A 12,721-nucleotide genomic window follows, 5' to 3' on the forward strand; every position below is an offset into this window, starting at 1 on the left:
TTCCCCCAAATTCCTGTGGCACACCTGTGGACCACTCGTGGCACACTAGTGTGCCACAGCACAGTGGTTGAAAATGGCTGCTTTAGAAGGTCACTTCCAGTTTTACAGAAAGACCAGAAGTGACATTTTAAGGCTGTGTGTGGCCTCCCTGTCCCTCAGAACACTCTCCACAGGTGATGGAAGCACAGCATCCGTTGCCTCTAGAGGGTCCATAAGGGTCCGACCCTTGGGTTCAGGGACCCAGGGATAATGAAATCCATGATCCATGGGTACAGTGGGCCCACTGTAATTGTGTTGGTGTTGTTGTGTTATTGTTAACAACAACAACACAATTTTTCAATAACATGGAGGTCTTGGGCCAGTCCTGTCTCTATGTGAGAGGCATCATACCATATTTAAAGTTAGGGTATATATGGACTCTCAAGTTTTCAATATAGCAGCAAAGATAATTCCTTCTTTCCCCTTCTTTTCCTTTGCTTCACTCTGCTACTTTGGTTTTTCCCGGTAACCACAGTCGCTACCTCTGCATCATCGGCACAAAGCCAACATGAACGAAAATAGGGAAGCCAATGGAAAAACGGCATCAACATCAGAGCCAGAGTCTCTGGAAAAATGCAATGAGAAGGAAGATGATAGTTGTCTTCCCAACTTAGATTCTTCACCCTTGAGTGATGGAGGAGAAGAAAATAAAGCAAACAGCTTCATCAGGGGTATCAAAACAACACTAAGCTTCAGGAGAGGTCGATCAGAATCAATGAAAATGAAACCGACGAAAGGGCCAGCCTTCACCAGATCCCGCAACCGTTTTTCATTGAGAGAAGAGACAGACAAATCGACTGGAGAGAAAGCCTTTGACAGAGCCAGCAAGCGTTTTTCACTCCCCAAATTTTCACTCCCCAAATTTAGGGATGGCAACCATGCAGGGAGAGCTAACAGCAGTGTTCCAGAGGAAAGTGAGGAGTCTGGAAAAGGGCAAGACTGTGTCAAGAAAGAACCACTGTCTGGTAAGAGATAGAAGATGCTTTTTCTTTGTACTTTTGCTGGGTCATTCTGGCTTTTTGTGACAGGACAGGAAAATAGTTAAGAACATAAGAAGAGCTTGGCTGGATCAGACCGCAGGTCCATCAGATCCAGCATCCAGTAGCCTCCTCTTGTTGTTTTGCCCCCCCCCCCCATAACTGGTATCCAGAGAAACTAGTCTCTTACTGTAATTGCCTGTAGAACAGTGGTTCCCAACCTGTAGTCCTGGGACTACAAGTGGTCCATGAGACTTGAGATTTGGTTCACAAAGTCTCAGAAAAAAAAAAGATGATCACCTTTGATTACTTCCAGTGTCTCACCAGTTGAGCACTCCCTCATGGACCACTGAAGTGTTGACTGTGGCTGTAGGTAGTCAGTTCTCTGCTCTCTCTTGTGGTCCAATGCTTGCTGAAGAGCCATCTGCGTGAGAGTCCATTTTCCACCCTTTTTGGTAGTCTGTGGAAGAGCACTCACTTGGCGACATGCTTCCCCATGGACCACCAGAGAGGGCATAGAATGGACCCCCTGAAACTGCCATTTCCAGTATGTTAATGAACTCTCCCCCATGGGCTTTTTTGTCTAGTGGGGATGGAAGGGGTTGCATGTGGTCCACAACAATTCCAATGTCTGTCTCAGTGGTCCGCAGGCTCCTAAAGGCGAGGAACCAATGCTCTAGAACGACCATTTTGCTTGCACTCCGTTTTGTGCTGATCTCCTATCTGCTAGAAGGTGCTCAGTTCTGCAACTGCGCCTTGAAAGGAAAATAAGAACATTAACTGGAGTCATCTGCTTTTTTGAAACGCAGCGTTTGGCTTCTGCTGTAGTCAAAACTTTGCACCCATGAAAAAGTATTGATTTGTTTAGAAGATTTTTATACCGCCTTTTCCCAGGCTAAAAGCCTGGTGCTCAAGGCAGTACAAAAAGGCTAAAAACATACATTAAAAAAATATGGTATATAAAAACAATAATTAAAATTACAGTGGCCAAAAACAGATTAAAATATTAAACCATCAGGCAAATAGCAGATTTAAAAAAAAAATTAGATTACAAGCTCAGTATCCCCAACTGTCAGAAACTTCCTCCTCCTCCCCATCCTTCCCATGACCAAAAGCTGTTAGAAATTTTTTTTTTTTAAGTTTTCAAGCCTTTTAATTTACCAGGGAGGGAGTTCCACATTTGGAGAACCACCACCAAGAAGGTTCTTCCTCTCACTGCTGCCCCCTTGCTTCAGTCAAAGGGGGCACACAAAGAAGGGTCTCCTCAAGGATCTCAGGGGACAAGCAGGTCTAAATGGGAGAAGGCAGTCCTTCATGTACCCTGGCCCCAAACCGTGAAAGGTTGTGAAGGTTAAAACTAGTTTTAATGCAAATGGCTCCAAAGGTGAAGGGCCGCTTGCACACTACGGGGAGGCTCCATGCAAAACTTAGTGCTTTGAACCCCCTCTAGCTACACCACCTGATGCCCAAAAAGTCAAAAGGTGAGAGAAAGGAGGGAGTGCAATCCTCAAATGGGTACCACTCCAAAGAGCCCATTCCTTAGTCATAACCGGCCTAATTACATTAAGAGTTATATTCTGCAGCAGCAACTGTTACCCTGCATGTGCCCAATCTTGTCTGATCTCAGAAGCTAAGCAGGGTCAGGCCTGGTTAGTACTTGGATGGGAGACCGCCTGGGAATACTGGGTGCTGTAGGCTTATACCATGGCCTTTCGAGACTGAAGGTTGCCAACCAATTTGCCAACCATATATTCTGCAAGAGATCAAGCTTGCTGAACTTCCCTAAACAAAATTATCATAAGAACAATATTTGAGAATGTTTCCCAGAGGGGCATGTTAAAAAATATGTGAAGCAGAAAAGCAAACTTTTCATTTTGAGGTAATGTTTGCCACCAGTGTTGTTCCAAAGGATTCCATCCGAATCACTCCTGTGCAGGAAATACATCACAGACATGACCCATTCTCAACCCCCCCCCCCCATTTTCTCCTTTTTTTCTTTAGTAATGCAAATAAATGAACTTATTGAGAAAAGGCAGCTTTTGGAAGCATTTGAAAACATCAAGGATTTGGAAATGGAGCTTCTGGCTGAAAGAGAATCCAAGAAGCATGAAGATAACTCTCAAGAATTCACGGTGAGGGCCAAGGATGTTGACTTGCTCTATGCTTCTGTTTCTAAGAAAATCCAGGACACCGTGGAAGAAACACTGACTCTCCCCAAGGTGGATGCAAAGGCATTGACCTCTCTGGTTTCTTTAATTGAAGAGGAAGGGGAAGCCCATGCTGAGGCTGCAAAGGTTGCAGCCTCTTCTCAACCCTTGTCCCGCCTTGGCTCAGCCAGAAACTGGAGGGAGTTATGGAAAGAAAGCGTCCAAGAAAGCGTGAAAAAAAGAGTCCTTAAAGTGCCTATCCCATTGAAGGAGGGAAACTCAGCTTGGCTTTCTATACACTTAGGGTACTTCAAAACCGTTATAAAAGAAGATCTGTTGACAATCAAGCTTTGGGTACAGAAGTGCTATCCTTCAGACTATAATGTGTTTGATACATACTTGACCGCTTTCCACAGAGCCCTCTCTTTGCATTTGCAAAACATCCTGAAAGATGATAGCTTAAAATATCATCAACACCATGCAGTACTCAAGTGGGTCACCAATGTATACCGCAGGTAAGATTCCTATGATGAGAACATTATGTATACTAAGCACAGAAAAAGCTACAGACTGTGATTGAAGACATGTGAAAGCTGCTTGATATTGAGTCGGGCCATGAGTCCATCAAGCCCATGATTGTCTGCTGTGGAGGTCTTCAATGGGTTGGTTGGTCCCAGTGATCAGGTTGCAACCCAACCTCATCTGGGTCTCAGCAGTGCTGCTGCCACCATTTTGTTTTGAGGCTCGCGCCTACACAATTTGAACACTTCCAGGGCTCCTAGAAATGTCACTACAGGCAGCGGCACCCAGGGTGGTGACATCATTTGACATCACTTCCTGGTTCTCCCAGAGAAGGAGGTAGTGACAGTGGTGGCTTTGCAATCTGGCTGCCGCCCTCATTCCCTCTCCTTTACAGTCTTTTGTTGAGCCTCCAAAGGAGAAAGAACAGGGATGTCAGCCAGATAGCTAAGACACCGGAACACGAAGAGGAGGCAGCAGCCTCTACGTACCTGCAACCATGGCTAGTGTTGCTGCTGTTGTTTCTCCCACGGCTGCCATCTTGGCTGGGCCTCATGTAGTACCCCCTTCTGGGCTGATACCTGGGACTGCCTGCCCCCTGCTTGCTACGCCACTGTTGTCAACATTGACTGGAAGCAGCTCTCCAGAGTTTCAGAAGGAAAGCCCTACCAAGAGATAAAAGATCTGAACCTGGGACCTTCTGTACCAAGCATGTGCTCTACCACTGAAGTACAGCCTCTCCCTTTTGAGCTATAGCGGTGGCCAACTAGCACACTTCTAGCCCTCGTAAAAAAGCTATGCTTGAAAGCAGTGGTATTCAAACTGGGGCGTTGTAACGCCCCAGCCTGTGGGTCATGGCCTCTGCCCCCTTAAGGGGTGGGGGCAGCCAGGAGACAGGGGGAAGGATTGTGCCGCTCAGGGGGGCTGCAGGGGCTTGGGTGCACTTGCCCAAGCCTCCTGCAGCTTCCTGGTGGTGCGGGAAGCCCTGCACAACCTTCGGCTGGGCTCCCCAGGTCAGGAAAAGCGAAAGCGGAGCGATTGCACCCCGCTCCGCAAAACCGGAAGCGGAGCATGATCGCTCCGCTTTCCCTTCTGACGGGGCTGCAGGGACTGGGGTGCACCCTCCAGTCCCTGCAGCAGCCGTCCCTGTGTGCGGGGAGCCCTGCGCGAGCACCTGCAGGGCGCCCCAGATCAAGGAAAGGGAGAGTGGGGCAATCGCATTCCGCTTTTGCGGAGGCAGAGCAGATCGCTCCACTCCTCCTTTCCCTGACCTGGGATGCCCTGCAGATGCTCGCGCAGGGCTCCCCACACACAGGGACGGCTGCTGCAGGGACTGGAGGGTGCACCCCAGTCCCTGCAGCCCCCTGAGCGACGCGATCCTGGGGATCACGTCGCTGCCTTCCCCCTGCTCCTGCTGCCTCCCCCCCCCCCGCCCCAGCAAAGACTTACTGTGGGTTTCAAACTCCTGGAGAGTTTGAAAACCACAGCTTGAAAGTATAGGGGACTGGTCAGTGAAATTTCAGAAACTAAACCAATTGCAGAAAGAGATTCAGAGGTCAGGTCTTCAGTGTAAACTCCTTGCCTTCATCCATATCAGCAGTGAAATAGGAAAAATTTACATAACAAATTACTGGTATACAATATATAAGAAAGCATGTTTAGTTGTGCAAGTTACACAAATCACAGAATCCCACTTTTCTCATTAAATTTGGTGCAGAACTCTCTCTCTCTCTCTCTCTTTCTCTATCTCTCTGTCTCCCTCCCCCTGTATGTGCGTGCGTACAGCACATCCATTTCATCCTGACTATGGTTTTAAAAACTGCATCACTTCCAAATAATTATTTGGCATTAGTTTATCAGCAGGAAGCAAGTTTGGAAAGGATACAGTTTTGTTATCTTCAGTTTCCAATGAGAAATGAAGCGAATGAAGCCTCCAGGGCACCAGCTGAAAGCACCGTGCTCAGAAAGGGCAAAAGAGAAAAACAAAGATAAGGAAGTCATGGCTGTGTAATCTTACTGTAGGGCTCAGTGGCCTCGTTCCCTCCTCCTCACTCATCCAATTGCTGTGCTGATAGGTGAAGTATCATTTTCAAACTGAGTTCCAAGCACGGCTTAACCTCCTCCCTCCTCACTAGACGGAGACATTTTGCAAAGGACGGCATCTGTTAGGAAATATTCCCGGTCCCAGCACAAAGCACGTTGTGAAGCCTCATGCTTGGTTTCTGCTTGATTAGTAAATGTTGCCATGTGGGTGGGAAGAGTGACCATGCTACCACTCGCCTGAGTCAGGATCAGGCCAAAAGCCCATCTAGTCCAGCTTCCTGTATCTCACAGTGGCCCACCAAATGCCTCAGGGAGCACACAAAAGACCTGCATCCTGGTGCCCTCCCTTGCATCTGGCATTCTGAAGCAACCTACTTCTAAAATCAGAAGGTTGCACATACCCATCATGGCTTGTAACCCATGATGGACTTTTCCTCCAGCAATCTGTCCAATTCCCTTTTAAAGGCATCCAGGCCAGATACCATCACCACATCCTGTGGCAAGGAGTTCCACAGACTAACTATACACTGGGTAAAGAAATATTTTCTTTTGTCTGTCCAAACCCTACCAACACTCAATTTTAGTGGATGTCCCCTGGTTCTGGTGTGTGAGAGGGAAATGAACATCCCCCTATCCACTTTATTCAACCCCTGCATAATTTTGTATGTCTCAGTCATGTCCCCCTCAGGAGCCTTTTTGCTAGACTGAAGAGCCCCAAACGCTGTAGCCTTTCCTCACAGGGAAGGTGCCCAGTTTACAGCCCAGTAAACATTTTGGTTGCTCTCTTCTGCACCTTTTCCATTTCCACTACATCCTTTTTGAGATGTGGCAACCAGAACTGGAACCAATACTCCAGTTATGGCCTTACCGTCAATTTGTACAATGGCATTATAATATCAGCTGCTCAATTCTCATTAGAAATATCTTTTCTAATGATCCCAAGCATGGAATTAGCCTTCTTAACCGCCACAGCACATTGGGCTGACACTTTCATCGAGCTGTCCACCAGTACCCCAAGATCTCTCTCCTGATCTATCACAGACAGCTCAGAACCCATTAGCCTATATGTGAAGTTTTGGTTTTTTGCCCCAATGTGCTTACATCGAAGATCTAGCTGTAGGTCCAGCTGGTGTAACCTCAGTGGTTCTCCAAGCTGAAAGTAAATGAGCAACCACATGCTGTCACCTTCAGGTGCTTTCTTGCACCCTTCACAGCCAGGAAGCAAAAACAGGAGGTTGCCAAGTCACAGCCTCCTTCAGGCTACATTCAATTGTATAGTTCACAAATTTCGATAATCTGATTTAGGCCTAGGACATCCTGTTGTGACAGGCTGGGCTGGTTTCAAGATACCTCTGACCTTCATCCCTTTACGGTGCATGTGTGGTTAATAGCATCAGTGGTGTAGCTAGAGGGAGTGCAAAGCATTAAGTTTTGCAAGGAGCCTGGCAGCAACTGTTACCCTGCACATGCCCGATCTTGTCTGATCTTGGAAGCTAAGCAGGGTCAGGCCTGGTTAGTACTTGGATGGGAGACCGCCTGGGAATACCGGGTGCTGTAGGCTTATACCATAGTCTTTCGAGACTGAAGGTTGCCAACCATTCACTGCAACCCCTCCCCCTCCACTTTGCAGTCATTCTGGACAATGGGAGCAAAATGGAAGTTACTGAGCTGGAGGCTGTTGCTCCCCCTCTGTTGCTCCCCCTCTCTAGCTACACCACTGAATTGCCTGTTGTCTTGTGAGCTCCCTCAGGCATGTGGTGGGCCACTGTGAGATACAGGAAGCTGGACTAGATGGGCTCTTGGCCTGAACCAGCGGGGCTCTTCTTATGTTCTTATGCATGCATGTGGCAGGACCCCTATTGTCTTATATGAGCTAGATTCTGCCTGCACACTATCAATTGTACATTTCTAAACATTCAAGGAACATAATTTTTAATTTTTTTTTAAGTGATGATTTCTTAGGGCATCCGGATCTTAAACCAGAAATAAAAATGGAAGACCTGCCTGACTTGCTAACTCCAGAAGTTTTGGAGAAACTGAAAAATGACTACATCCATTCTGTGAAGGTAATATTTCCATTTCCCCATTTTCAGCTGTTTTTAAATCCAAGAAGGGCGTGAGGTTACGCTAACCTTGACTCATTAATACATCAATAGTCATTTACAAATGGAAACAATACTTACTGTTTGTTTCAGAGCCTTAATGTTGTGAGCTGAATGGGTCCAACTAGCTTTCAAATGAACTTGGTGCCTTAGAAAATATGTTTACACATACATGGCTGTGACCCAAAGTTTCCTATAACTCATAGAGAAATAATTATATATTTCTTAATAATTAATAATTATATATAATTAAACAAAACTGAACATTCCTCAGCTTCCAGTGAGTTAGTTCATTTGAGTCTCCTCCAAGAAAACAGCAAAGAATCTTCCAGCATTTGATTCTAACATTCCTCCGGTTGTGGTTAATCATAAATCTGATCACGTAGGGCAATGTTCAGAAGAAATGCTTCACCATGACTGTATAACTATTTGTTTATTTGTTTACTTACTCAATTCTCAAGTTCTGTTTTCAGTCTTACGGAGCTCTGAAGGCAGTGGTGGTCTACAAGTTCCTGTTAAATCTGCCAAGTTTAACCATGCCATCTCCCCCCCTCCCCCAATTCTAACCTCTGTTTGAAGAAAGGAGTCTGAAAATGATGTGCAGGTAGCACCTCGGCATCCATAGGGGGTTCTGTTCTCATAACACCTGCGGATGCCGAAAACCACAGGTAATGAAATTCAGGTCAGGGCATCCAGACCTTCAAACACAACAGGAGCTGAGCTTTTTTTTTGGGGGGGGGGGCGCTTTCTGATGCACACAGAGGCTGTGTGCAGCCTTCTCGGGCCTCAGAAATGCCCCTGGAGGTGTTTAATGGGCACTTCTGGTTTTCACCCCAGAAATGACTGCCTTGTTCCAGTTGCATCCAGGAGGTGGGTCCTTAGCCATGGGTCAGGACCTTCGGTGGGTCAAATTCACAGATAAAGAGGACCCACCTGTAATAAAATAACCTCAATATCTGAGGTATCTGAGATAAGGAACAGAAGATCAAGTTCATTGCTCTTCCTTATTTTTCCAAGTTTGTTGCTCTTCTCCAGGGTTCATGAATGGGGGGTAAAGGGGGTAATTTGTACCCAGGCACATGGCCAAAAAGGGGGCCCAGGACCCAAAGGGGAGGGCAGAAATTTCCTGGGATATTACATTTTCCTATCTCACTCAGACTCGCTGCCCACATGGGAAGATGGGGGCACCACTGCAGGCCCACGGTAGCAGCTACTGCCACAAGTCATATGCACCAGGCCCAGGAATGCATGCATGACACTCCTTAACACACTGTCACTTCTTGGAGGAAACTGGCCTGCTATAGTAGCTCTTTGGCTTGTGGGTCTGTTTGCCGTGAAGGAGCGTATAGGAGCTCAGGGACACAGCTTCAGGGCTACAGCTGCTGCAGAAGTACATTTTGGTATACACAGGACAATTCACACCATTCTGGTGTGAGCCTCAGTACAATGATGCCAATTTTCTGCAATGATTTCCTACATTTAGCAGAGTCTTAGCAGTATGTTTGGTTTTTCCTATTACTATATCTAGCTGCTGACACTGCACAGGCAAGTAGACATGGGCTCCACACTGGGAAACTCATAAGAACATAAGAACAGCCCCACTGGATCAGGCCATAGGCCCATCTAGTCCAGCTTCCTGTATCTCACAGCGGCCCACCAAATGCCCCAGGGAGCACACCAGATAACAAGAGACCTGCAAGGCTTCCTGGGAATTGTAGTTAAGAACATAAGAACAGCCCCACTGGGTCAGGCCATAGGCCCATCTAGTCCAGCTTCCTGTATCTCACAGCGGCCCACCAAATGCCCCAAGGAGCACACCAGATAACAAGAGACCTCATCCTGGTGCCCTCCCTTGCATCTGGCCTTCTGACATAACCCATTTCTAAAATCAGGAGGTTGCACATGCACATCATGGCTTGTAACCCGTAATGGATTTTTCCTCCAGAAACTTGTCCAATCCCCTTTTAAAGGCGTCTAGGCTAGACGCCAGCACCATATCCTGTGGCAAGGAGCTCCACAGACCGACCACACGCTGAGTAAAGAAATATTTTCTTTTGTCTGTCCTAACCCACCCAACACTCAATTTTAGTGGGTGTCCTCAGTAGACCTGAGTGCCAAAGACTATTCTGTCTGTCACCTCCCCCTTCACCCTGTTTCCTCCCAATTCTACCAGCCCCTGTCGCCACCATTCCCCACTCTGTTCCTCCCTTTTGGGAGGGGCCCCTAAAGAAACTTGGTATCCCAATAAAATTCTTCTCAGGGGCCCTGCTGTTCTCCACCTCTGCTCCGAAACCTGATCATGATGGCACCCCTGTAGTGTCCAACTGTTGCATAACCTTCTAGTTTCTGAACATCCTAGGGCTCTCTTTCTTCAGGCTGCAGTCATTGGTATCCTGTACAATTGGCCATCCTAACTGGTGACAACCCGTTTACTAGACTTGGAAGTTGGAAAGGTATAAATACATTGAAACACAGATGATCTTTTGTACCTATATCCCTTATGAAACAGTGCTACTTATTGTACACTAAGCTGCTCAGGCTAAAGTTGATTCCCAAGAGAACGTGTTTAGAACTTACCACATCTGTGGCTGTCCGCTGAGTATTGCACTCCTCAACCGCATGATGGCTTTTGAAGCGAAATTGATTTCAGTGGGACCACTTGCACTGAAGCACTCTCCACTGTGGAGAATGGGCTTTTGAATCTAGCCATCTCCAAGAGGCTGCTAATGAGAAGAACAGATGGGAAGGCTGGTTGAATCCCATGCTTAGTTTCAGATTTTGTTTGGAGTCACTCTGTTGCTAACCTCAAATAGTACACCTTCCATCAGTTCAGTGACTTCAGTCCCAATATGGCTTGGAGTTCTGTCTCACACAGTGTACATTTTTAGACCATTTTGCGACTTAAAAGTGGATCTTGTTTAAATCTGTTTGTAATGCCTACATTCTCACAATGCTCCTTTGCATGGAAACATCTCTTCTTTTTCTTCTGTATGAACATTAGACATTAACATAAATAGCATGAAATAGGCGTTATTAATTAAAACATAAGTAGGATAAGAAAGGCTTGTGTGCTATTTAAGCCTCACACGTAAAAATACCCTGTGCTTCAGGCTCTGTTGAAGGATTTTATGCATTCAGCAGGAAGCTGTTTGTTGATGGGATCAAAGCAGAGTGACAATACTTTTCTTTTAGGCTGTTATGCTAAAGCTCTTTGTAGTTCTTGCTGAGGTGTTGACTCAAAAATGCACTTTGCTCCTCTAAGAGCAGGGAAGGAACACGTGTTGAATTCATTGGAAATCCATAACTAATAAATCCATTGCCACTGGATATGGCGATGGCCACTGGTTTCATTGGCTTTTTGAAAGGGATGGACAGCCCAATCCAAACTGAATCCCCGTAGACCGAGCTACATCCCGCAGGGGATTTTTGGCTGCTGGAGGTCTCCTCAGGGTAAAAGGACATTTGTTTCTCTGCCTCAAAGTAAGCCCCAGCAGCTACAGTGGGTCAACTCCAACCTGCACCAGTGATATCAGTGGCTCAAGCTCTGTGTTGGTCTGTACAGAGGCAGATCAGGCCTGGAAAGGGGCCAGGGATTTGGCGTGCACTCCCACTATTCCCGCCTCCCAAGCTGAATTTGCCCACCCAGTTTCATCACTAGGGGGGTGCAGGGGATGCGGGCCGCACCAGGTGACGCATACGGGGGTGACACAACTACTGGCCAAAATTTTTTCAATCGTGGTATTTTTGAATAAGGCCATCATGTTATATATCAATTGATATACCCAGCGTGTGATTAGTTAGTGGAACTCTTTGCCACAAGAAGTAGTGATGGCATCTTGCCTGGATGCCTTTAAGAGGGGATTGGACAAATTTCTGGAGGAGAAGTTCATTACGGATTACAAGTCATAGTAAGTATGTGTAAGCTCTTGGTTTTAGAGGCAGGCTGCCTCTGATTGCCAGATGCAGGGGAGAGCACCAGGACGTAGGTTGTGCCTGTTGTCTTGTGTGCTCTCTGGGGCACTTGGTGGGCCACTGTGAGATACAGGAAGTTGGACTCGACGGGCCTTTGGTCTGATCCAGCGGGGCTCTTCTTATGTTCTTATGATGTGTAAATTCATGCAGAATGCCATGAAACAACCCACGCTGAAATATCTTTATTCTGTCAAAAAATATAGCCAAAAAAACCAGTGGGTGGGGCGATGGTACATCACTATGCCCACCGCCCAGGGTATTGTCCCGCCCACTGCATAGGAGGCGGTCCATCATAGGGGTGACATGCTAGCCTCCTGCATCAGGTGATGCAAACCAGAGTGACGCCATTGCGCCCACCTCCATCTTGTCTTCTGCCCATTCTGCCCCCAGGATTATTATTATTTATTAATTAAGATTCATGTACTTTTTCAACAAAAAGTTCTCAAAATGGTTCACTATGTCATTAATGGTCCCTGTCGGACTTCCAAGGAACAGACATTCCTGGAACAGAGTTTGAAAGCACAACAAAGAAATGGAAGTAGGAACTGCTAGGTCTGTCTGTATATGCATTTGGGGGGCAGCTATAGAGATGTTAGGACAGCTGCTTTGCATGTGGAAGGTCCTAGGTCACTGGTATCTCTTGGTAGGGCTGGGAATGTGAAGAGTTGCTTCACATTCCCGGAGTTGCTGGGGAGCTGTTCAGTAGCATAGCTAGAGGGGGTGCAAAACGGTAAGTACTACAGGTACCTGTGCATTGCTGTCACTGCAGCTCCAGTGACAACTGGGATGTTGCAGTGCATGCAGTACTTACTGTTTGCTTCCCAGCTGTGCCACTGGAGCTGCTATTGATCTATGTAGCCCGGTGGTTCCCAAACTGTGGGTCAGGACCCCCAATGGTGGGTCGTGACCTGATTTTTGGTGG

General features: G+C 46.8%; 1 protein-coding gene and 1 pseudogene across 1 annotated transcript in view; both read left to right on the plus strand.

The window, feature by feature from the left end:
- Window positions 1-547: 547 nt before the first annotated feature.
- EXOC3L4 (exocyst complex component 3 like 4) overlaps window positions 548-12,721 on the plus strand; it is a 39,342-nt gene continuing 27,168 nt past the window's right edge. The window contains exons 1-3 of the mRNA XM_066624171.1: window positions 548-1,004; window positions 3,018-3,678; window positions 7,674-7,791. Of these exons, the coding sequence (XP_066480268.1) occupies window positions 548-1,004; window positions 3,018-3,678; window positions 7,674-7,791 (1,236 nt within the window). The remainder of the gene's footprint in view (window positions 1,005-3,017; window positions 3,679-7,673; window positions 7,792-12,721) is intronic.
- LOC136637230 (5S ribosomal RNA) lies at window positions 7,166-7,286 on the plus strand (annotated as a pseudogene).

The sequence above is a fragment of the Tiliqua scincoides genome, chromosome 1 (genome assembly GCF_035046505.1).
Source record: "Tiliqua scincoides isolate rTilSci1 chromosome 1, rTilSci1.hap2, whole genome shotgun sequence".
NCBI lineage: Eukaryota > Metazoa > Chordata > Lepidosauria > Squamata > Scincidae > Tiliqua > Tiliqua scincoides.